This window comes from Lissotriton vulgaris, chromosome 10, assembly GCF_964263255.1.
Source record: "Lissotriton vulgaris chromosome 10, aLisVul1.2, whole genome shotgun sequence".
Lineage (NCBI taxonomy): Eukaryota > Metazoa > Chordata > Amphibia > Caudata > Salamandridae > Lissotriton > Lissotriton vulgaris.
This window is the reverse complement of record NC_141698.1, coordinates 1,092,814,100-1,092,840,923: the sequence shown is the minus strand read 5'-3', so window position 1 is coordinate 1,092,840,923 and position 26,824 is coordinate 1,092,814,100. Positions and strand designations below refer to the sequence as shown.

At 45.4% G+C, this 26,824-nt stretch overlaps 1 protein-coding gene across 2 annotated transcripts in view; it reads left to right on the top strand.

The window, feature by feature from the left end:
- KCNH8 (potassium voltage-gated channel subfamily H member 8) overlaps positions 1 to 26,824 on the top strand; it is a 960,407-nt gene that overhangs the window by 564,603 nt on the left and 368,980 nt on the right. For both annotated transcript variants that reach the window (XM_086942172.1, XM_086942171.1), the window contains exon 5: positions 9,844 to 10,084. In XM_086942172.1, the coding sequence (XP_086798298.1) occupies positions 9,844 to 10,084 (241 nt within the window). The remainder of the gene's footprint in view (positions 1 to 9,843; positions 10,085 to 26,824) is intronic.

Genomic DNA, 26,824 nt, shown 5'->3' with positions numbered 1-26,824 from the left:
AGGATAGGGAGAGGGCCGGTCCCTGCGCTGGAACTAATTTGGCTGCCGAGTGCCAATAGAGGCGCCCTCGCAACAGGGAGCAAGGGGGCCTGCACGGGACGAAGCATTGTTTGAATGTGGGAAAGGACACCTCCTGCACAAGAACAATCACAAGAGACATTTCCCTCTTTCTATATGAGCTGCAGACATAGAAAGAGGAAGCAACGAGGAGAAATGAAGATATTGCTCCTCGTTACTCCTCCCCTGAGAAAGCAGATCTTTTTGACTCAGTCCCAGGTCTATAATAATAATAATAAAAAACATTTATTAAGCACCTGAATACACTGAAGACAGTGCATCTCCGCGCTAGGATGCAGTCCAACACAGCTAAAAATAAAGATCAATCCACGGAGAGGAAAAAGGACAGGGGAAGAGAAACCCTGCAATTAAACTAATCTTCAGGAAATAGATAGGTCTTCAGTTTTTGCCGGAACCTGGTTTCCGACGGTTCCATCCGCAACTCAACAGGAAGTTTGTTCCATTGTTTGCTGGCCAGGAACCTAAAAGAACGCCCACCCATCCGTGCTTTATAAATGCGGGGTATCGAAAACTGCATACTGCCCATGGATCTCAAAAGGCGTCTAGGACGGTAAATAGGTAGCATCCTGTGAAGGTAGGCCGGACCCCTGCCATGAGTAAATACGGTGACTAATGCACATGGTCTTAAACCGAATATGTTCCCGCATTGGGAGCCAGTGCAGGATTTGTAACGCACGTTTTCCCGAAGACCTCCTCAGCAACTTTAGAACCAGCCTGGCCGTCGCATTTTGGACACATTGCAGCTGGTTCAGTCCCTTTTTACTCAGGCCACAGAGCAAGGCATTCCCATAATCAAGATGGGACATGACCAGTGCATGTACTAGAGTTTTCCTGTGTCTGATAGGTAGGAGATCCAAGATTTTACGCAGGACCTTCAGTATGCCATAGCATTTCCCCGCCATCTTGCCAATGTGTTGGGAGTATGTGTGTATTCTTCACCGTATCAGCTGGCGTGGGCGTAGGACCCAAATCAGTGGGCCACCAGGCTGATATCCAGATTGAAGGAGAGGAGCCAATCACCAGAAGTTCGGTCTTATTACCGTTCAGGCAAAGGCAGTTACACTTCATCCAAGCTGTAAGTGCCACAAGAAATGCAGAAAAATTGTCTGCCGTCTCAACTGGATTGTGGGACAGAGTCACCACCAGTTGCGTATCATCCGCATATGATACGATATCCACCCCATAAGATTCCACCAACCTGGCCAAGGGCTCCATATATAGGTTAAACAGCACAGGGCTGAGGATGGAACCCTGCAGGACTCCTTGTTTTAAAGTTCGAGGCGTGGATCTAAAGGGGGGGCAGTGAATTTGAAATTTTCTACCCGCCAGGAAGGAAACCATACATTCATACGCCGGACCGGCAACTTCCAACTCGCTCAGACGGGCAAGAAGTCTAGAGTGCGATACGGTATCAAATGCCGCACTCAAGTCCAGCAATATCAGGGCGGCTGTCTGTCCTTCATCCACTTTCTGGCGAAGAAATTCTGTGGAAAAAAGAAGGGCAGTTTCAGTTGAATACTTCGCCCTAAAACCAAATTGGGTGGGATGTAAAAGATGGTTATCCTCCACAAATTTAACCAACTGATTGGTGACCAATTTTTCCACCACTTTGGCACAGAACGGTAAAAGAGAAATGGGCCTAAGATTGTCCAATTGCGAGATACTCAGGTTAGCCTTCTTTTTAATCGGGACTACCTGTGCAAGTTTCCATTCCTCAGGCACTTGTCTTTCTTGGAAGGAAAGAGAGGCCAGAATGGCTATGTAGTTCCATAGGAGGTGAACCTGATTCCTAAGGATTTTAGGAGGAGCAACATCCGTCGGGGAACCTGACTGAATGCTCATAATTATCTTCATCAGTTCCTCCCTCGGAGGCACCATAAATTCTTTAAGACCTACATTCCTAGTAGGTCCGTGGCCCTAGCCGATACTTCTTACGCTGTCCCCTGCTGAAAAGACACATAAACCTTCTCCACTTTGTTTACAAAATGATCAGCGATCGATTCGCATATCTCTGTGGAGACAAGATCTTTGGTCTCTATCCTAGTAAGTGCCGTGAGCTCCTTATAGATGGAAAAGAGCTCCTTAGAGGAGTTTTCCTCAGATTCAATCCTCTCTTTGAAGAATAGTCTTTTCGCCTTATTAATCCAACCATGATACTCCTTCCGACTATTCTTATATAACTCTTTACGAACAATGTCGTAGTCTTTGCACCACAGGCGTTCCAGTTTTTTACATCTGGCTTTAGCAGGACGCAGTTTCTCATTGTACCAAGGGGCAGACCTAGCCTTACGCACTGGGGCTTTGAGGGTCCATGGGGCCACCTTATCTAAAGCCTTCGATACCCATTCATCGTACTCCTTCCGTGCTTCCTTAAAGGTTTTACTAAGAGGAGGTTTCCCATGCCTTAGCGTAAATTCAAATGTCTTCTGACTGAACTTGTTCCAATTCCTGCGTTTAGGTAGGATAGGTCTCTTAAGTATATCCCTTCTGGGTCTGCCTGTTTTTGTAAATGTAATAAGATGATGGTCAGACCATAGAATCCTAATCGGGGGAAACACCCTAATTCCGTTCCAGTTAGAAAATATGGGATCAAGAAGACGACCTGCCTGATGCGTAGGCATCTAACCCGAAAGAGTGAGCATCAGGGATTTCAGAGAGGAAATCATAGATTGGGCCTCTACACATTTCTCATCCTCAAAGTGAAGGTTAAGGTCACCTAGTATGAGGAACCTACTGTAGCGTAAGGCCGGTTGGACCACCGATTCCAGTAGGCTGCCAGCAAACTGTGTAGAGCCCCCAGGGGGGCGATATACGAGATAGCCCATAATAGTACAATCAGGGGAAATTTTAATGGAAAAGAGTCCTGCTTCACAGTTACTAATTTTTACTTGCTCGAATGAGCACTCAAACTGAGTATTATAGACCATTGCAATGCCTCCCCCTCTTTGGACCCCTCTATCAATTCTCCGCAAACTGTATGCTGGAGGGAGGGCCTCCAAAGTCTCAGGTGCCGATGTTTCATCTAACTACGTCTCTGTTAAAAACATCAGATCTGCCAGGTCTACTACTTTTGATAAATCTGGGACTGCATCAAAAACCATGGGAGTTGAATGGGAACTCCCACGCAGCGCCCATGGGACGCCTTCCCAGGGCAGAGTGACGCAACGCAGCAATTTGCGCTGCGTTGCATTACTCCAGAAGTATGAAGCCACTCAGCGGTCTTGTTTAGCTTTATAAATCTCATTTTTGAGTTGCGTCACTCTTGCTCCATGTTGCATGGTGGAAGAGTGATGTAGCCGAGCTCAGAAATATGGCCCAATGTATATAAATGTTTGCAGCATAAATCTGAAACCCTGGCATGAATCTAGCCCTTCTGGACCTAAGTGGAGTCACCAGCGATGTTATCTGCTTTCTTGATGTGAAAAAGACAAATTGTAATTCCAAAAAAAGGCAATATTGAGTGGATTTCTACTCGAGCGGCAGCTTTCTCAACGCCAACTTGTAGTTTCTCATCATAAGCGGTCGCGAGCATATGTGACCCCTCGCAATGAGAAACCTGACCTCCCCGCGTTGAGAATCTCGCCGGGAGGTTTATTTTCCACGCTCGCGATCGGCAACTTGATGTTGCTGATCGCGAACGAGGAAAAAGTCTCGCTGGGATTCATTTTGCTCGCTCGTGTTGCCAACTTGCTGTCAAGGACCACGAGCCAACATAAAATGACCGCTGCACTACGCTACGCTACGCGTGTTTGCACTGTGCTACGTGCAATTTGCCTGGTGCGAAGTAGCGCAAACTTCACAAACTATGCAAGCATAGCGTAGTACTTTGCCCAGGGTTAGTCAAAATGTACTTCAGTCCCTTTCGCACCTTTCTACCACACACTTCGCCCCACTCATCTTCTCATGATACACTGTCCCCAACACCAACCTTGCCAGTGGGGGTTTCACTGAACGAAAATGACACTGCCTGACTTGTCTGACTATCGCTCTTATTATCCTGCCTCACTTCTCTGACTCTCGATCTCATTATCCTAGTTTCCTCCCAATACCGATCTGGAATCTGCCCAGCGTGCTTTACCTACTCAGCTGTATAATGCTTCCAATACTACACTTTACTCCTTATGTTCCTGGGAAAATGCCTCATAGGAACCCTCCTCAATTTCAGAAATGCAGTCAAGAATGCCTATGACATATTTTATCTCACTCAAAATATGTCCTTCACCCTCTAGATATCACTAATTATGGTTCACAACTTTCCGGCATGAGGTATAGCCATTCTCTTTTTTTTTCTCTGCAACTTTAATATACACTATTGAAGCTGGAATAACCATAGCTGCTGGCACCAGACTTGCCCTCCAATGGATCCTTGTTAAAGGATTTAAAGTGTACTCATTCCAATTACAGGGCTTCCAAAGAGTCCTGTATTGTTATTTTTCATCACTACCTCTCCGAGTAGGTAGTGGGTAATTTGCGCGCCTGCTGCCTTCCTTGGATGTGGTAGCCGTTTCTCAGGCTCCCTCTCCAGAATCGAACCCTGATTCCCTGTTACACGTGGTCACCATGGTAGGCACAGAAAGTACCATCGAAAGTTGATAGGGCAGACATCCGAATGTATCGTCGCCGTCATGGGGATGTGCGATCGACCCAAGGCTATCTAGAGTCACCAAAGCAGCCGGGCGAGCCCGGATTGGTCTTGGTCTGATAAATGCTCGCATCCCGGGAGGCCAGCGCTCGTCGGCATGTATTTGCTCTAGAATTACCACAGTTATCCAAGTAACAGATGGAGCGATCAAAGGAACCATAACTGATTTAATGAGCCATTCACAGTTTCACTGTACCGGCCGTGTGTACTTACATGTGCATGACTTAATCTTTGACTTAATCTCTGGCAGGATCAACCAGGTAGCCACAACTGATGATGCGGTTGGAGCCGCGTGCCCATCTCCTCAACCGGCAACCTTCACGCACCCCTCCATCTCTCTGGAGCATGCCAGGGGAAGGAGCCCAACCGCCGGGGCGGGAGGGCTCGCTGGAGGGGTGTGGAGAAGTGCGATCACATGAGCACCGGCAGGCCCAGCTGTGTCCCCCGGGAGGGAGAGGCAGGCGGAGGCACAGCCTGAGTGAAGAGGCAGGGGTGCCGGAGCCCGGTGGCAGCGGCACCCCTCGGAACGGTCGTTCCGAGCTGCTGTGGAAATGTGCTGGGCAGAGAGGGGTGACGGCATGGCGCGCTGGGCCTTCGGACCTGCTGGGCAGCAGCATCTAAGGACCTGGTGCCACCCGACCCCTTCCGCTCGGGTCAGACCACTGGGGGACATGAGCTGCCAGGGCCTCACGGCCTTCGCTCTGCTGGGTTAGTGTGAACGACCTACCGCAAGGCGGCAGGCCCTACCTTGAGTCGGACGGTCCAAGCGGGGTGGAAGCTATTTGCTTGAAACAACAGCCGTGGCTGGCCAAGCAGTCCATCCCTAAATGGACCGAGAGTGCCCAATCGATCAGAGTAAGGTATAGCCATTCTCTACCACACAACTATGATATCTTAGTTAACTCCTTAACCGCAGCATAAATTCCGGCGCAGTGCGGGAGTTCTAATGAGTGGGCGGGGCTGCGTCGGCCAACTGATGTGTGCAGCACTTTCGAGGTAGTGCTCGCGACGGCTGTTGACCGAGGCGAGCACGGAGGGGGGTAAGAACAAGAAACTAGGCAGGGGAGGATGGTTGCCCTAGTGTCTTACAACTCACTCTCTCTCAGGAAGATATCCTTCCATTACAAAACTAATTTAACTATCATCTAATTAAGGATAACACCAGCCCGGCAACCTCATTTCTTTGGGCATTTATGAACCATCTTCCCAATAACTGTCCTCCTTCTTTCCCCTCTGACCTCTTTGACCTTGTGAAACACTTTCAATCATCTCTAATCAAGTCTTTGTTCTTGGAGACTTGATGACTCTTCTAATGTGTAAAGCTTAAATATCATTGAAGATTTTGATACTCTCAGCTTTCACCTACTGGCCAATTCACCAACTCATTGGGCAGAACATAAACACAATCTACTACTGTCCATGCTTCCTGAACCCCTCAATGTCTTCCTATAGATTTACTTATCATATAACTTTTTGCTTACCTTTTATTTTGAAAATTAGCTCTGCCATGGCACCATACATCAAAAGGATGTTGGCCAGCCCATGTCATGAATAAATCTGAATAGATGCCAACTACAAGTGTTCAGTCAGTTTATGCTTCAGCATGATAGGTCCACAGCAATAATCCCCTCCTGATACTCTTATACACTTGGAACAATAGCTACCTCTGCAGTTCATTCTATGACTCCCATCATATTTCCCAAATTGTCAGAGGTGATAAGATATATTTTAAGCACATAGATGTCATCAATGCTGTCATTTGAGATGTCATCCGTAGCATGTGACGTCAAGAGCGATGAATTGTGGGAGCTTTGGTCACATTGCTTACTAAAAATGACAAATGTCACTGGTTTTTAAGTTTTCCATCCTAACCATGTGGTACCTTCAACTGAAGCTCTGATGAGCATTACAGTTTTTTCAGTAACAAACTTTTTTTCTCTTTTAAAGAAAGAAGCACAGGTTCCCCATAACAAAGTTATTTAAGAGATATGCATCCCATCTGGATACCTTGTTGTAAAAAATGCCTAATAAATCGATTGATCTATTTTAGTTGTTCTCACATGAAGGAACTCTACTCCTGTGGTAAACCAATGGGGTAAGGATTCAAAACCTACAACCTCTATTATTCCCCATTTATGGTTTCTGGGCAGCCATAACACCTCCCAAGAACTCATGCATCTGACCCCACACACAGCACCATAGATAATATAGATAACAAGAAGCATTATTGATTTATAACATAGATTTTTAACTGATCTTAGCAAAAAACTAGATTACAAAAAATTACATTTAGCAATGGCCCAGAAGAGCATGTACCCATCTAAAACCTCTGAATGAGAAATAGATTTGGAAAAAAACATTCTTCGTTCCAATGTATAGATTTTCCACTTTAACCAATCAGTGAAAATCTTTCCTAGATTGAGAAAAAGCCAATTATGATTTTGTGGAGGGATTCCAGGTTGGGATTTCCAGCAGATTTCAAAGAGAGAGGGTCCCACAGTGTCTCAAATGAGCACAGTGATGACCCTGAAGCAGCTCCAGCCTTTTCGATTTATATCGATGGAGCGATGGAACTGAACACGAATGAACTGCCGCTACCAGTTACGTCCCAACATCGATTACCACATGTTATCTTCCTTAGTGACTACTGGTGCCAGGTATGTTTGGCATCAATTCTGATGCACAGAGACAAGTGTCTAATGTGTTCTGTTCCATATTTTGTTTTGCCCACCATGAAATTGTTAGGCCTGGCTGATATTTTAACTACGCGAGGGTAATGGGAGTCATTTCAGTCATTCCAAGTTACTTTTTGATGCAGAATTGCCCATAAAAACCTGATTATACCCGGTCATGAAACTTGGACAAAAAAACCCTACCACGAAAACACTTTTAGTGAGCACAAGAGGCTGCTCACGCTGTCTTTTATGTTCTCTTACATTTAGCGATATTTCTTAGAGCAAAATGCATCCTCACTTCCATTTTGAGCGTCTTCACGACTGCGGATTGTCGCCAGAAGACTGCTTTTCAATATACCAGAGGCTCAATCTAAAGTACAGCAGAATATGATCTACAGGACTATATTCGGCCATCAGGAACCGTGGTCCTCAGCATGGTGGCACCGCGTTAAAAATAGTACGGCACATTCCTGTCCTTTCCCTGTCTCGCAACGCACAAGGTGACTTGCTGCGCTGTGTGACTGTTTGTTACATTCCCCCTCCACTCATTTTTAGGAATGGCAAAACCTTCACCTTCCCCAGTTGTCTTTGAATGGATGTGAGCAGCATGCAGCATGGAAGAAAAAAAAGAATGATTTCAGCCCGTGCTATGCCATTTAAATCTTGCATGCTCTGCACTCCGAGACCTGTCTTAAGGAGCCTTGTACAATCAAGTCGCCTTAGAGAAGCAGAAGAAAAGGCACTCCTGAGGGAAAGAATGTTGAAGCGTACTTTCATGGGACGCTGTGGGTTTTAGCTTCCATGAATTGTTTGTTTTTTCATTGCTGCGGAGGGGGAGATTTTCCTGTACTTATCAATTTGAAATACCATATCACAAAAAAAAAATTCAAAATGTCTAAGGAGCATATCATCAAGGACATTATCGCCACTTTAGCTGGACTTTTTCCCGCTAAAGCAGCGATAATTTTATTGCCCTATTAGCAACCTGTCGCTAACAGCAGTTAGCGACAGCTCTTAGGCAATAGCTACAGGTTTGGGGCCCGCTTTGCATGTTAGCGATATTTATTGCTAATGACATGCAAAGTGGGCGTACCCAGCCTGTTAGCGATTGAAAACAGTTGCTAACACCGCTATCGCCTAATAGCAAGGCAGGCGAAGCGATTAAAAAAATGTGCGCTAAGCGCGAATATCGCCAGAACCTAATGCCTGCTCAGACCACTTCTTAACCTGAATATCCAATGGGAGGTGGATATTCAGGTTAAGACCCTATTGGCGATGATTCCTGAATATCGCTGGATTTCCAGCGATATTCACACATTGAGCCGCTATCGCCGGATATTTTATCGCATTTGAGATAAACGTCGCTAATAGCACGTTATCTCTGCCATAATATCCAGCGATAGGCGGCATTAAAAAAAATGCGCTAAGCACATTTAACGATAAATATCGCTAGTTGTTGATAATATGCCCCTAAGTTCTCAGTTGAGAAAATTTCGGGGCATATTAGCAAGGGCAGTATCGCTGCTTTAGCGGCACTTTTTGCCAACAAAACGGCGATATTTCTATCGCCCTATCATCAAGATGTCGCTAACAGCAGTTAGTGACATCTTCCAGGCGTTAGCGACTGGTTTTGGGCCGGCTTTGCATGTCAGCGATATTTATCGCTAATGACATGCAAAGTGGGTGTACCCAAACTGGTAGTGACTGGAAGTAGTCACTAACACAGCTATCGCCTATTAGCAAGGCAGGCGAAGCGATAAAAAAAGTTGCGCTAAGCGCAATTATTGCTAGAATCTAACGCCTGCTAATAGGATGACTTACCTGTGTATTCAATGGGAGGTGGATTGTGAGGTTAAGCCCCCATTGGCGTTAATGCGTGAATATCGCTGGTTTTCCAGCGATATTCACGCATTTCGTCGCTATTGCTGGATATTTTAGCACAATGGAGAAAAACGTTGTCAATAGCATGTTTTCACTGCTAACATATCCAGCGATAGGCAGCAATAAAAATAAGCCCGCTAAGCACGTTTTGCGATAAATATCGCAAGTTCTTGCTAATATGCCCCTTCGTTTTAAGATTAACATTGCATTCATTTCTGATTTTGTAGGAGGGGCCAATTCAGGAGGCAGTGGGTTGGCTGTTAGGTAAATTGGAGGACTTCTGGAAATGTCACTGCGCCCGCAAAACAAGGGGTGTGCAAAGTTTGCATAATTTGGCTTTAGACAATTATGTCACATTTCAGAAATATAGTGCAAAATTACTCGTAATTAAGGCAAATGCAAATCTGCAATTTAGCTTTCTACTTTAGTGTGCAATTATCCCTCATGTCAATTTTTGATGCGTGAACGCATTTAGTCCCAGGAAACAAAATGAAAAATACAATTGCAGCCAACGCAGCTGCTCAAGTTCTGGTAGCACTAACCCCTCCCTTTTCTCTTTCTGTGCAGAACGTGTTTGTAGACAAGTCCGCCTTCCCCGAGTACAAGGTCTCCGATGCTAAGAAGTCCAAATTCATCATTCTGCATTTTAGCACTTTCAAGGCGGGATGGGACTGGCTGATCTTACTGGCAACGTTTTATGTTGCGGTCACAGTCCCATATAACGTGTCCTTCATCGGGAATGACGACCTGTCCACGACGCGGAGCACAACTGTCAGCGACATATCAGTGGAAATTCTCTTCATCATAGGTAAGTGGTCTGATTTTGGGATTTTTACTACAATTGTATACAGACGAGGTGGTAGCTTTTTCTTTACTCGAGGTAAAATATAATTTTATCATGGGAGCACTCCCTGTGCCTTAATAAAGCAAGGCTAGAAAGAATGGTTAGGGGTTCTGCCCACCTCACCCTCCCGTACCTGAGCAGGAGACATCCAAAGATGAAAAAGTAGAAACAAATGGTACTGAAGGGAACAATCCACTTTTAATTATCAAACAAGATTCAATTAATTGTCTTGAGATATGCGAATTATACGCAGCAAAAATATATATTAATTCATATACACATATATGAGCGAACAGCCAGAGAGGCACACAGTAAACAACTAACACAGTCTATATACAACACATCATATGTACACTATATACAAATATACAAATACACAAAACACTTACAATGCCAAAAAACACTTCTTTGTACCCTTAAGAAAAAATATATATACACCAATTTACATATGTACCTCCTCTTAATTTGGGGTGGAGTATACAACAAAATGGTAGTCCCAAGGAATAAAGCAAGGCTGCTGTGTGCCTTTGCCATATAAATATGGGTGCCCTGGCTGAAAATTGTGACTCAGAAATGTGGTTGCCCCAAACATGATTAGCCGCCTGCAAACCTTAGAATTCAGAGTATTTTTTGCCACAATTAACTTTGGATTATCTGTTTAGCTCTTAACAAAATCTGTTTCACTTTGTTATGAAAAAAATAATACATATTGAAATAGATAATACATGTACAGCAAAGCATATGCACATGCTGAAATGCAAATGCACAAATATGTAGATATCATGCATGCAATCCGGGAATTTATGTAGAAAACCCTGCATCTCATGTTCATATGTAATATTTGAGAGGGAGAACAGAAAAGTTAAGAACATGTATGGTGTGCAGTGTTGCAAATTCTTAAATTGGACCTGTTGTGATGGGCTTGGCCTCCCTCTTCTGTTGCCAGTTTATGTGTTTATGCTTCGTAGGATATAGTATTCTTCCTATCATTATGTTACTTTCTTGTTAAAGTTGCGTTCTGATGTTCGAATGTTTATGTAATTAGGACATTGCATCGCTACTCACTTGTAATCACTTATTACAGTAAGTAGTAATGTGCGGCAAATGTGCATCTGATGCTTCCACAAGACATAGTCTCACTCACCCCCATCCCCATTACAAAACCTCACCCTTGTGGGGGTGGGGGAGACTACGGAAAGCAGGAAATGGTATTTGTGAAGAGAGGTCAGGCAGTGGGGTGCCAAACCTCTGCACATGGAGAGGCCTTGAACGCTGCTCCAGCGGTTTAAGAGGCAGTGCATGGCAATGCTGCAGCTCGAAGAACAGAGATGTGTCACTTCCCAGGGGCCTGTCATCAATGCTGGGCCATGTAATTCACCTAATCAAATTGGGGAGAGAAGTTGCCCTAACGGCTAGGGCGGTCAACCTCGAAACTGGGGAACCGGATTCGAGTCTCGGCACTGATGCTGAACGTCACTGGGCAAATCACTTAGGGCCATATGTATCATGCAAAGGCCGAAATTCGCTGAATTTCGACCTTTGCAAATGCGAATTTGCTAAATGGGATGTATGAATGAAAATCCGGTGCAAAATAAGGAATCGCAAAATTTGCGATTCCTTATTTTGCAATTGCATTTAAGGAATTGCAAATTTTGCGATTCCTTAAATGCAATGTATGAAGCTAAAAAAAATTGGTAATTGTCCCTAAGGAATCGCAAATTACCACCAACTTCAAGTTGGTGGTAATTTGTGAATTTCTTGAAAAATGCCCATTTTTGCATTTTTCAAAGTGCCATGTGAGGCACATACATGGCCTTAGGGCATATATGTGCACCACATGTGCACCCATACTTATTTCAGGGGTGCAACAGGGTGTCCTTTGGACACCCCTGCACCCTTGAAATTATTCTCAATTTGCGATTAGCAAATTGCGAACCGCAAATTGAGAATAAATTCCCATTCCTTCCTATGGGCTAGGAGGCCCATAGAAATGAATGGGAAAGTATTCCTTAATTGCGAATTCGCAATTTGTGAATTCGCAATTAAGGAATATCAAGAAATCACAAAAAATTGCGATTTTCTTGATACATACCAATTAGCGATTCTGAAATAGCGATTTCTTAAAAATCGCTATTACAGAATCGCTAATTGGTATCTTGATACATATGGCCCTTAATCTCCCCGTGCCTAACAAAAAATGAATGTGTCCTCATGTAATGCAACTGGTGCTCATGTAAAGCGCTCTGATACCGGGTCACATTTGAGCTATATAAAACTCTGTAAAAAAAAGAAATCGCCTTCCATCCCCTGGCACCAGAGAAGTGTATACATTATATAAGATAATTCCTCAAAACCAGCTACTAAAGCAATTTACCTCGGTGTTGATGCTCTTATAATTCACTGAGCCTGGGGCTCGGGAGGCCTCTGTATGGAGGTGGAAGTCCAGGATGACGTATAATGCCCAGTTGTAGAACCATCACCCCGTTGTCACTGTACTAGGGTGTGGACGACTTAAATGAGAGCCGATGAAGGCTGGGCACAGTAAAGGCATAGGGTGCTTGCGGCATAGGGTAACACCTGCCAGGTCCTGGCACCTTACAAGATGACACTTGGAGCTGTGAGGGGGGGGGGTGTCTGGCTGCTCTTCACAACGGCAGAGCTGTCACGTCTGGAATACATTTCACCTCATTTTATTCTAAGTCTGCAAAGGATTCCTCTATTTCCTGAAAGAACAGGTCTCCTCTCATGCCTAACCTTTCAATCTCAGCGATCAGTGTAGACTCAAAGGAATGCACTGTTTGTGTCCATCACTTTCATGGGAAAAGAAACCCCTGGGTAGATAAACTTGGAATAATGTTCGCTGTAAGACTGTAAAGGGAAGATGGATAGGGGTGGGGGAGGAGGAAGGGGGGCGATGAAGGGAGCAGGTGTTTAGGCCCAGTACTTCCCAGTCACCAACTGCAAGAATGCCATCACATGGAGCCACCTCCTTTATCCTGGAGGAGTTTTAATTGGAGCCCAGCTGTGCAGAGCATTTAACCCTAAGATGGAAACCTATTCTGCGCAATGTTTTCTAGCTTACCGCGTGGTAGTGAACCTTCACCAGGTCACTGCGTTCTGAGTGAAGAAACTGCTTGCTAAGAGATACATTGTGTGGATTGGCAGGCCTGGTTTAATTAGAGCCTAGCTGTGCAGAGGGTTCACACCTGAGCTGGAAACCTATTTGTGCAAGTGTTTCAACCTCACTATGTGATAGTGGCTCTTCACCAGGTCGTCGTGTAATGAGTGAAGAAACTGTATGTTATATGGTAGTACCATGTGAGTTGGAAGGCCTGGTTTAATCAGAGTACAGTGAAGCAGAGCATTCTCATCCGAGCTGGAAACCTATTCTTTGCAAGTGTTTCGACCTCATTATGTGATTGTGGCTCTTCATCAGGTCGTTGTGTGATGAGTGTAGAAAGTGTATGTTCTACGGTGGCACCGTGTGAGCTGGAAGGCTGGCAGCTGCCAGTGACTGCAGGGGTATTCAGAATCAGGATGACAAACAGTCTTACCAGAGTCATGCTGCACATGGAACTATGAATCCCCCAAAGGAAAACTCAGCATTGGTCCTTCCCTGACCAGTCATGGATCCCTGTCCCTCAGGCAGCATCTCATTGGTCAGGAGCCCAAGGACACAAAGAACTGTTTAAGGGATAGGCCAAGCTTGAGGGGAGAGTTTTACTAAGGGTAACATTCTGTAATGGCCAGAGTGTAGCCGTTTTCTTGGAGTCAGATGGAGAAGAAAATGGCAGCTGCTTTGTAGGTATTTGTTTTAGTTTTGGGAAGTAACAGTCTGAAATTCACTGCTCTCCTAGGTTCTTGATGTCTCACAGATATGTTATGTTATGTTAAAGGAACTGCTTAAGGCACGTACACCATAAGGTTTCTTGGCGCTGTACAACCAGAATGTAACGGCTGGCTGGAGGCAGGGTGTTGTGGGATTCAATCTACCAGGAAACTTGTGCATTGTTCACAACTTTGCACTTCACGAATTTCGTGGACCTATAATAACTAGCCTGGTGACGAGTAGGACATGCAAATTCTTTTTCTGGAAGGTGATTTTCTTACTTACATTATTTGATGAGAATTCTCTTACAAAGAGTAGTTTTTACGAAGTTTGAATTTTTAAACCTTCTTTTAAATATGTTTAGACTTCAGAGGTTTTTGCAGAGGTAAACTCCCTAAACCTTCCGCCTCTTAGGGGAAGTTGTCATCAGGGCACTGCTCGACAGGCTGCTGTACTCCAGCAAAGGGAGAGCACATAGGGATGTTCACACAGCAACATAACACGAGTTTTGGCCAAGCATCCAAGGTGGGATAAGACCCCTTGCCTCTTTGTTTAAAATGAAGCACCTTTTCAAGTAAACCTCTTGCGCCCAACAGACTTGAGGGGTGTTGGGGGGAAAGGTCAGAGGACAAGGGAAGCTGAAGAAACTGAAGATGTAGTTAAAGTGAGATTTGATATTTTGAAGGAGACTGGTTTTGAAATTTGTAAATTGTGCTACGTTCCTCTTTTATAACAGAGCTTTCCAAAGTCTTGAGGCTAGGATGCTCAAGTTGAACATGTAATGAGATTAATGGAGCAAGAGACGCCCGTCCCTAATGATTGGCAAAGGCATATTAAGATTCATTTAATAAAGTGGTTTCTGTGAAGTCCAGTATACTTTGAGGACATCAGGTGCTACAATTGAGGGGTGACCTGCAGAATAAAACAACTTTCTACACCACTTAAAAGTTCCATAGGGGGATGACTAAAGGTATTCCTTTGGAAGATGGCCACTTGAGTCTCGGCTCTGCCGGCCGCCGCATCCTGACTAGCCATCCGGCATACTATCCTGTCACCCGTCCCTACCATCAGGTGGGGGACCAGCACCTGAGTCACTAGGTGAAATTCTGGCTCTTTTGGATGCTTTGGTGGTTGAATATCATCGTTTGCAATTCTGTGGCCTACGGAAGTGAAAGCCGAGACCCTGAATTTATTGGGGTCCGAGGTGTAGTGCAACAACATCGGCCGCGGGGACCGGAAGTGGCCGATCGGATCCTGCCTATCCTGGGAGAGTCTCGATCGGATGCCCTCATTTCGTCTACATTGGCTCAGGGTCACGCCGACGAAGAAGTGGCGGGGACCCGATCGGTGGTGACGATGGCGTCGAAAGGAGACTCTGAGAAGCCTCAATCAAAATCATCGAAGAATACCAGGCAGGTCCAATCCAACAAAATTGACAAGTATGCCCTTTCCAAGGGGTCCCCGGTGGAGGCAAGGCACCCTCCGACTGGCAGTCGGGACGTTGATTCGGTCGTTGATGACCCCACAATGAAAGATCTAATGGAGGCGATCACCGGGGTCCACTCATCCCTGGGTAAAATGGACACAAAATTGGACTCGGTGTCGATCGAGGTGGGCCTCATACGTGCGCATCTGACCAAAACGTCCGGGAAGGTTAAGGGCTTGGAGATCAAGACAACGAGCCTCATCGAGGATGTCTCGGAGCTACAGAAGGAGGTGCAAGTCCTAAGGGTGGCCCGGACACAATTTGATCGAAAGCCCGATGATTATGAAGGACGGGCTCGCCGCAATAATGTCCGCATACTGGGACTGCCAGAGAGGTCAGAAGGGCCGACACCGGATCTCTTTGTTGAGGAACTCGTCATGCAACATCTTAAGCCCAAGGGCCTCAGTAAATGTTTTACGGTCGAGAGGGCCCACAGAGTTCTTGGTGGTCGTCCGAAGACGGGGGCGCCCCCCGTCCCATGATAGCTCGAGTCCTGAACTTTCGAGACCGCGATGCGATCCTGTAAACGGCAAGATCGACAGGTCCATTGGCCTTCGAGAACGCATCACTATCGTTCTTCCCAGACTTCACCCAGTTGGTGCAGAGGCAGCGGCAAAGCTTTATGGCCATCAAGCGTCGATTGAGGGACCGAGAGATAAAGTACTCGATGATGTTTCCGGCCCGTCTTCGGATTGAACATGAGGGGAAAACTTGGTTCTTTGACAATCCTGAGGTCGCTGCAGACTGGCTAGATCGAATCGTGGGCTCGGACCCTGCGGGTCGGGCCCGGACAGATGAGGAGGAACAATAACTTGTCGTAACACTGTACTATTCATTACTAGTGACACGGGGGCGCTGGTTGGGGTTACTTTTATCTTTCCCTCCTGGACTATTATCCGTGAATTTTTCTTTTGTGCGTGGCTGAGTGGGGGAACAATGGTTGGTTCGGGGTGGTGGGGGTGGGCGGCCTGTTGTAAGGTCCTCCTCCGTTTTGTACATTTAGATATTCGTAGTTAGTTCGGGGTGACAGGCACACTGCGAGTCGGGGATGTGAGATTGCTACATGCAGGGGTGCAGGGAGGGAGGTTGGGGGGTTGTTGTTTGGGAGTGTTTGATTGTTAGGTTGTTTGTTTTGTGTGACCAGAGCTTGTGATGGGTGCCTAAGGTTATCCTGTACCTTTTTCGAGATAGGAATGGCCACCGCTAGTTTGGGCTTGGGGTTTTCCGTCCTCAGTTGGAATGTGAATGGCCTGGGTGATAAGATCAAGCGTACCATGGTGAGTCAACTGATTAGAAAGCATTCGCCCGACATGGTGCTTTTGCAGGAAACCCATCTTATGGGTAAGCGCTGTATGGCACTTCACAGAGGGGGCTACAAACTACTGGCCCACGCTGGCTTTACGTCTGGCTCGAGAGGAGTGGGGATCTTGGTCAAGAACTCCTTTCCCCTCACCATCCAGTCTACTTGGTCTGACAACAGAGGCCGATATGTTGGAATCTCAGGGCTATGGGAGGGAAGGACTGTCACCCTTTTGTCTATATATGTCCCCCCAGCTTTGCAGGTTGATACCCTCCGTGACTTGAGCCGTGTGTTTTTGACTTTGCCCATTGGGACTATGGTGCTGGGTGGGGACTTCAATGCAGTACTAGATGGTGTACTAGACAGGCATCCCTCCCGTGTGTTGTTGCCCTCCCATAGATGGCTGGCAGATTTTACTTCCGCTTCGGGTCTAGTGGCTGGATGGCGCATTCGGCACCCCAGTAATGTTAGCTATACGCATGCCTCAGCAGCGCATCACTCCCTTTCCAGGATAGACTACGTTTTGTTGCCGGCGTCTCAGGCGGCCTTTGTTCAGGAAGTGACTCACTTGGTGCGGGGGGTGTCTGACCATTTACCGATATATCTTTGATTGAGGATGGGACAGGGTGATGTAAGTAGGGTGGCACCTATTAACGCGTGGCGTCTGAAAGACCCCTCTGTTAGGAAGGAACTGGTACGTATTACAGACCACTATTTTAGGGAGAACGTGGGATCGGTAACATCGAAGTGTTCTCTGTGGGAGGCCTACAAAACTGTCGCAAGGGGGGAGGTCCTATCCCTTGTTTCTGGGCAGAAGAAAAAGAGCAGGGCAGAGGTAGATAGAGTGGAGGCGGAGTTATTGGCTTTGGAGGCTGCTGTCTCCTCCGGGGGGGACCCTGGGGCGGGGCACCGCCTTGGGTTGCTCCGGGATGAGTACAAGACCCTGACACGTCATAGAGCAAAGATGCAATACGCCACCACGCAGAGTAGAATATACGAACATGGTGACAAGGCCGGAAAGTTGATAGCGTGGCTGGAAAAGGGCGATTGGGAATCTCGATTGGTACCGGAGCTGCGTATTGCGGGTGCGGCGGTCTCGTCGGACCCTCAATTAATAGTCGATGAATTCGCCCGTTATTTTGAGGAGGTTTATGCCTCTCCGGGGGACTTCACAGAGGGAGAAAATGCCAACATGATCCGTGATATTCCGATGCCGGGGGTATCGGATGAGCATAGAGATTTTTGGGATTCCGACATCACAAACGACGAGGTAGCCATCAGGGGGGTTCGTTCCGGCAAGGCATCGGGCCCAAACGGTCTTCCCATTGAATTGTTTAAGCTCCATGCTGACCGTCTGGCTCCGCATCTGAAATATATGTATCTCGAGAGCAGGGACTGCGTTGAATTACCGTATGATCAACACATCGCTAATATCATACTTATTCATAAGGAAGGCAAACCACGCTTGGAGTGCTCTTTGTATCGTCCGATTTCCCTGTTAAATGTGGAACCTAAAGTGTTGGCTAAATTGCTTGCCGCCCGCCTGGTGAAGGTCATCACAACGCTGGTGCATCCGTACCAGTCCGGTTTTATGCCGCGTCGGAACACGGCCCTCAATCTTTGACGGCTCCACGGGGTGTTGGCGGGAGCTTCCCGTATTCACAAGCCTGCTGTGTTGTTGTCCCTAGATGCCATGATGGCCTTTGATACAGTGGAGTGGCCGTACCTCTTTGCGGTATTAGAGAAGTTGAGGTTTGGCCCCGTATTTGTTGGGTGGGTTCGCCTTCTCTACTCTGCTCCCCTTTCTCGTGTAGTCGTTAACAACCACAGATCCCGTGACTTTCCATTTGGGAGGGGAACTCGCCAGGGTTGCCCCCTCTCACCGTTACTGTTCGCCCTTGCACTGGAGCCACTCGCCGCTTGGGTGCGATGGGACCGCTCGATTAGAGGGCTGTGCTGGACACCGGAGTGGGAGGACAAAATTTTGCTTTACGCAGACGACATTCTGCTGTATTTGACCTCCCCTCGCAGCTCTCTGGTGGTCTTTATGGATATCCTCGCCATTCTTGGTAGGTTCTCCGGCTTCGCCATTAACTGGGAGAAATCGGTCCTTTTCGTGTTAAGCGGTGATCCACCCACAGTGCCAGAGTGCTGCCCGGTAAAGATAGAATTGATTAGTTTCCGTTACCTGGGGATCCATATCTCGAAAGATCCCAAGGTGCGTTTTAGCCTGAATCTGCTTCCCCCGTTGGCCAGACTGCGAGGTGATGTCGCCAAATGGAAGGAATTGCCGATTTCTATGTTGGGGCGTGCGGTTCTTTTCAAAATGATGGCCCTCCCGCGCTTTCATTGCGCTCTACAAAACTCCTTTGACCCGGTGCCTCCGTCGTACTTCAACGAGGTGGAATCTCTACAGCGCGGCTTGTTGTGGGTGGGGAGACCGCGTATAGTCCTATTCAAAACTGATGTTGCCCTGGTATGATGGAGGCATTGGTCTTCCTAATATCAGGAAATATTATTGGGCGTCTCAACTGACTCCTATCAATCATGCCATTTTACCGGTTGATCCGGGTTACGCTATGGAACGGGCCAGGTACCCGGTTGAGATTATACTAGAGTTTTGTACGCGAGGTGCGGTCGTTTCCCATTGGTGGGTCCTCCATTGACGGCCATGAGGGTATGGCATGAGGTTGTTGTAAAGAGGCCCTCAAATGGGAGGGACAAATAATGCTAGCCACGCCTCTATGGAGCTCGGAGAAGTTGGGTACTCTTTGGAAGACGAAGGGGTTTGACCGGTGGGATTTGTTTGGAATCACTCAAGTGTGAGATGTGTGGGGTAAGGATAGGGTACTGACGTTTGAGGAGCTGCAGGCCAAGTATCAGCTGCCATGAAGCTGAACGGTTTAGATACCTTCAAGTCAGCCACGCCATACATGCTGTGGTTCCTAGTTGTGTAACGCCACCAGTGGCCTCCCCATTGGAGGATAGTTTGCAAGATGGTTATTTACCAACCAAGGCGATATCGCTGACCTACAGGAAACTTATTAATCACTCCGGGGATCCCCTGGTGCGACTAAGGGAGAAGTGGATGGCAGACGGCTTGGTCCTAGACGAGGAAGATTGGAGGGAGGCGGTCTCCTCCCCTAGAGTAGTGGCGGTCCCGATGAGACTCTGCTTGGTCCAGCTACGGATTCTTCACCTCTCTTACACTACAGGCCCTGGTTTGTTGAAGATGGGGTTGGCTGCATCTGGGGATTGTCGGAGAGGGTGTGGAATGCCTGGTACGTTCCTCCATATAAAATGGGAGTGTAAGAGGGTCCGTGACTTTTGGACCAGGATACATTTGAAGATGAGTGAAGTCTGGGGATTGCGGATTGAGGTGGAGGCGTGCCGTTGTTTGTTGAATGTTTAGGAGCCCTCCGATCTCTCGATTCATGGCAAACTTTGGGTCACCCTTGCTTGTGCGATAGCTAAACGTAACATAGCACAGCTCTGGGGTGCGGCTCAAGCGCCTCGGGTTGGTAAATGGATGGAGGACCTCGACTGGTGCATGTTTCGGGAGAGATCCGTGTATGTGTCGAGGGGACGACCCCGCAAATGGGGCAAAGTCTGGGGAGCTTGGAATGCCTTCTGGGGTGATATCTGTACCCCACCTGCTGTAGATCCTGATAACGTGGAGCCGGAGGACACCTAAGCCTAGTCTTTACATTTTTATTCTGCTAAATTATCACTAGTGGAGGTCTATTTTCTCACTGTATATATCGGCGGTCACTCAACGTAATCTGGTCGGTTTTTGTAATGTGCTATGTCTCATTATTGTTTAATAAAAAGATGTTAAAAAAAAAAAGTTCCATAGGATATAATGGAATAGTAATTTGACGTTCGGGATATCTGTCATGTTTGTGATGGAGTAACCCTGTGCGCCTAGATCGGAATCAGGGCGTAAGTTGCTAAATAGCAGTGACTTTATACACACGGGGAGCAAGTGGCGACCCAGATTGCTGCACTAATTATTTATTGTGGGGTTATGTGCTACATGCTCCCTATAAACTGCTTCAGTGCCTAGAGGTGTGACAGTGCAGTGGAGCTAGGCATCAACAAAGCTAGTTCCCTTCACATTACTACACTGCCCTTTTTAGCCTTTTATTGCCAATCGTTTCTCAGCGTCGGGTGGTCTTTACGCCCTCAGTTTTGAGATGTGGCTCTAGAATATTGCTGCCAGAATATCACCAGACATAAATATCTGTCCTAATTATAATCTATAAAAATATCACCCCATCAGAGCTAATACCAGAAAATCTACAGCCAATGGGAGAATGATTTTGTAAACAATATTTTGACATACAACCCAGGTATTTGTATTGCCATCCGAGAAGGACTTCATTGCTCACGTCATTGTTTGCTCTTCCTTAAAAAGGGGCAGCGGTCGCAGCTTCTCCAGAAATAAGCTGTCCCTGTGAAAGAAAAATACTATCTAAGCCTAACTACTCTTGCCATAAAGCGAGGTAAGCGTCTTTTGAAGTTACACCGAAGCTCATTAGAAACTATTAAGTGTAATCACTAGTCTATAATATAGGATAGTTGACTGCTTTGAGGTATTGGTCCCAAAGAAAAGGCGACAGCTGGAGGGAGAAGTCACTCATCTTGATGCTGACTGCAGCTTTGCTGAGAGTAAGGGCCCTGGTGAGGTTTATATGGCACGATCCCTGCTCCACAGGGTGTGAGAGGGCTGTGAAAGGTTCTCAAAGAGACTAGATGACCAAATAAAGATACAACACATTGATAAACTACAACATAGCATAGAATACTGTAGATTGGACTGCAGGCCGAGGAGAGGCGTAACCGTGTAGAGCCAACTACCTCCATCCGGCTTCTAGGAGCTGCTTCTGTACTGCACTTGCATGAGCTAATGTCTTCAGTGTTAAATTAATATTAATGATGGACTGGGCTCATGAGGTGAAGCAGAGCCTCTTTGTGATAGTGTTTAAAAAAGGGGTGAGAAAGGACACTTTGCTGAGAGACATAAGAAGGAGAATGAGGCAGAAGAATGATGGCCAAGATAGGAGAGAGGTTGGCAGGACTGAGGTCCTGCTGATCACTGGGCCCCCTGGGTCAGAAAACAACTAAAAACTTGGATATTCGATAAGTAAAGTACCCCCCTCCCTCAAGCGCCTTGGGACCCTCTGGGTGAGTAGTGCGCTATACAAATGCTAAACTTGAACTTGAACTTATATTGTAACTGATAAAATAGTCCCAGTGGGCACTGATTGATGCCACTACTATCCGTGGAAGTAGTCCTGCCACTTCCATCCGGGTGAAGAGAACATCAGCAGGCTTGAATTAGTCGGATGGATTTGTTTTCTTTACATTGCGAAGCATTTTAGCAGTCAAAGAAGGCCCTACCTGTCGTTTCCAACCACATAAAGGCTTCGTACATGTGGCCCCCAGTGTCTCATTGTTACCCTAAGTCCTCACTTCCTGTGGACAGGGAGATCTTTATGGTCTGAGGTTCAGGTGGACATCGCAATGCTATCAGCATCTTTCCAAACTCAAGCTGATTTTTAGCAGGTAGAATTTCCCCTCGAAGTGAATTCCATACTTTGGCCCTCACTTTTAAAAATTCGAAAAATTGTCCTCCGCAAGCTTTTGAGAAAAAACCAACTAAGGACACGCAGAGCTACAGTCATACAATGCCTTGGAGGCCTGTCAATCGAACTATCTTGCAAAGCCATTACATTTTGGAAAATGGCAGCCAAAGAATTAGACAACAAAAATGAATGAACCTGAGTGGCTTCGACAAGACTGCTTGGACTTTCCTCATATGCACTGATATTATTTCCCATTATCTTTTGCTCACTGAGCCGCCTTGCATCACTTAAAATTGCACTGATTACAAATGTATACTTTGTGTATTAACTATTGAGGATGATTGAGTACATAAAACTAATTTGGCAACCAAGTCAATGATCAGGCGCACAGCTCTAAGTATAGGAATATATTACAGATTCAGCAAAATCAGAGAAGTGAACTCCAAGAGAGAAAGGTACTGGTTACCAACAGTGACCCAAGAAACCCCGGAACTCCAGGGAGTTAAACAATCAAAACAGTATCTCTCTGAGCTCCACAAAATTATTCATTAGGTTGCAATTCACCCATCCGGTACAATGTCCAATAATATTTAGTGCAGAGGTGATATCTTCCTTGCCAAGTAAAGTCTTTAGTTAATGAAAATTCCACAATTCCAGTATTCCAATCTCCTTTATTGGTTTTTCTTTACTCCAATTCACAGTTTTGTCCTTAATTGACTTTCAGCCAACACGTGTTTCGTCTGATGCTAAAATCCTTGCATCAACAGACTTCATCAGGGCTGAAACCCAAACACATTTACATTATTAGTTGTACCAACTCATCAAGATATTATGTTACCCATAACCAATTCCACCGAAAAAAGTGTAAAGGAGCCAAACACGTCACTTCAAGAGGCTACCAAAATTAACCCATAGAACTTAAGAAAAGAAATTATTCCAATGAAACAGGTATATCATACACTGGGTGCTCACAAGTCAATACTAGGCAAAAGTAGTCCCAAACGCACCATTCCATTAATAAAAATAGCAGAGTATTACCTCAGTCGCAAATAAATCTTGCCAAAAGCAATGTTTCAAAATGCTTTTCTAATCAGTAGAAATCAGTTAGAAGAGCCTGGAACAAAGGTATACTTTCATAGTAAGTTTATTTAAAATTATATGTATATAGGAGCTATTATCATATATAAACAAAGGTACTTCCTATTCACAGTGTTATGTGAAAGACTCACCTATAGTAGTATAGGTGTATTCTCACTGAGGGGTACATCAGATCCGATGCAGCAATTAGAATTTCAGGATACACGAGTACGTGTACCTAAAAAGAACGAAATATTTATTAGGTACTTTACCATTGTGCGGAATAAGTGTTTTAATCAAAGTAGCAGGCTAAATTATTAAACTGAAGTACCTTATTTTTAAGTTATGCTCGGGCGTACAAAAAAAACGGTATCGGCAATTTCATTAATAAACACACAATGCCCGCGTTCGAGTATGTGCAATATCCTGCAGCGTTCAGGAATAAAGATACAATCTTAAGTCGTGCCCGCATTCAAAACTCTGTCTGCGTTTACCTGATCAGGTTATCGCAGCGCCTCCTCGTCAGCTTCCCGGCTTTCGCGTTCGTGATCCGTTAAGGCGCCATATTTAAATGTTAAAACGCGCACTGCCAGCTAGTCGCGCCATGATTAGCGAGGCACGAAATACATAAATAGTGAATAAATCTTTATTGTGGTATAATTGCTGCATCATAGTTATTTTATAACTATGTAGATTAATTATTATGTGTTTATTTGATGTTTTTGGTCAGTTTACAATCGAAGCTTCGCAACTTCTTTTATTATTATTTACTACGTGTAAGATGCTAGTTTTAATCGGAAGTTGAATATAATCAAATTTTCGTTCGTACTCGTGTTCCTGGTTAGTTATTAATAAAAAGAACACTATCAAGTATTATAGTCCTATCTTAGTTTCTAAAGACCTCCGAGTACGGATAACATTATATATAATCTGTGCCTGTCTGGACATTCCACGTTTCAATACAACTCATATTTGTAGAGTTATATTGTAGAGAGATAGGTTTCATAATAAGATAAATTTAAAGATAGTTTCAATTGATGAAAAAAGAATCTGCATAATAGCTCACTCAAACCTGTGATTCCAAAAGTAATTGTCTGACGAAAAGCACCAGACCCACGCCAGTTATTTAGGATCGTGGGCCGGTAGGTATACCTTTGTCACGGCTCCTACACTCTAATTTCAACATTCTCTTAATGAAAAATTAGGAAAAAGGAAACTTACAAAGATTATTATTTCACTCAAGGAAAAGGGGAGAGTCAAAGAGAAGTGGAAAAAGTAAACAAACAAAAAATATTAAAAATTCTACATTTCTAAATGAAAGTCATTTACGTAGGCAATAGCAATCTTGTACATTCAGAATTCATTATTAGGCAAATTAATAGAAAGTACATCTGAATTATCCTATGTATAGCTGTGTTGTATATACACATATCTAGTAAAGTATAGCATAACTAATAGTGAATACATATTAATTATAACTTCTGATATTTTTCAAAAATTAGAGTAAAGTTGTCGATTTGCATTCAGTGGTCAGAGCAAAACACAAACATAAAATTCACATTTTGTATATATATCTTACTCAGCTATGGGTACATCATATTCTATTCAATCCCCTAAAAAATACTGTAGCTCAGAGTCTAAATTGAGGCCCTCCTCAACCGCTCTGAGTTTCATGATCCATCTTGCCTCACTTCGTCGCAGTTTTAGTACTCTGTTTCCACCACGGGCATCCATTGTAACATGTTCAATCCCATGATACATAAATTGATGTCTGCCTTTTTCCTCATAATTCTGTACTATGTGGGAGGCAATCGGGTATCTAGTATCCCCATTTTTTAAGGCACGAAAATGTTCAATCATCCTATCTTTAAGTCTTCTCACAGTACTTCCCACATAAATCTTTTTACATGAACAAACAATTACATACACTACAAAAGTAGTATCACAGGTAATAACTGACTGTTCATGTAAAAAGATTTATGTTGGATTTATGTTGTTACGCCTCAGGTTAGAAAGGTTCTAGAAAACTAGGCTGTTCCCTAGAGTATGTTGTCAACACTCAGTTCTGACTGAACAGTTTAGAGGTTCCATCACTGCAACATTGCTGCACATGTCCTCAACAAGGGGGGGGATTAAAATAAGAATCTTGTGATATAACCAGGTTACCCATCATGTAGGATTTTATGTTATGCAGTGGCGGCTAGCAGGACTAAAATATGGGGAGGCGCCAAACTCACCCAGTGCGCCACTTTTCCCCTGGAGTCCGCGATAAGGAATGGAAGGACTTCCTTCCTGCTCAGTGGAACGTGAATCTAACCAATACTGGAGCTGCTCTCATGCTGTTTCCAGCATGAGAGCAGCTCCAGGATTGGTGGGAGCAGGCTAACCCAGTGCTCATTTTGAGGCTGGGGTCTGTGCCAGCAATCCCCTGGCTGTTCCACACCCTTGGGTTGCTGGGTCTAAAGTGCGCACTTCAGGTTGGACATAGGTAACCAGCTGACATATCCGACTTGCGCACTGAAAGGAGCAGAAGTAGTCCTGCAATCGCAGGATTCAGCTGTGCCCCCCTGCCTCATGCTAGCGCTGTACACAGCACGAGCTGGTGGCAAAATAAAATGGCAGTATTATGCAATTTTATTTATTTGTGTTTGCCTGCTGCACTTGCAGCAGGCAAGGTGATGATGCTCCGCTCTTTAGGCGGGGTGGCCCCTGATGGCCTGACGGGGGACTTATATTTTGGATGTTTAAACCTTAAGTGACCGCAAAGTCTTTTTTAACAAACTCCTTGTCACATGCAGGCACTGGGGAACAAGGAACAAATGACAGGCATTTGAGGACCAATCAGGAGTAGAGAGCCATATCTTGTAAATATGCACCTCCATCGATCGATACTTCAGCATCAGGGTTGAAAACCCCAAATAGCCCCATGAGCTTATTAGTAAAAAAATCCCAAAATGGACCATTTGCAATGCACTTGCACAGGCGGCCATTGTCCGCAGGCGAATTCCATTGCAAAGGGGCACATTGTTGTTATTGCCAATCCGCGTTCCAAAATGCGCAACCTGCCTGCTTTTACTTGCCTCAGTGTGTGCGGCCAGTCGCATACCAGCCCCTCTCTCTACCTTCCTGGTTGTCCTATGCATATTTGTGTAAGGTGAAAGGCAGCACACATGCAATTCTTTTAGAGTTGACTTTCTTGATGGACTGTTCAATGGACTTACACCATGGATGGGAGGGCCTGACCAGGCCCCATTGAAGATCTACTGCACAATGTATAGGGTGGTTTGAGACTGAAGGCTGGTTGGAGCTTACAGCTAGAATTCATGCTAGAAGAACATAGGCAGATGTCTCTAATGACAGATGATGTGAGCGACATGATTCAGAGCCCTTCGCAATACCAGGGTGCGGTGCACTACCTTCCTCT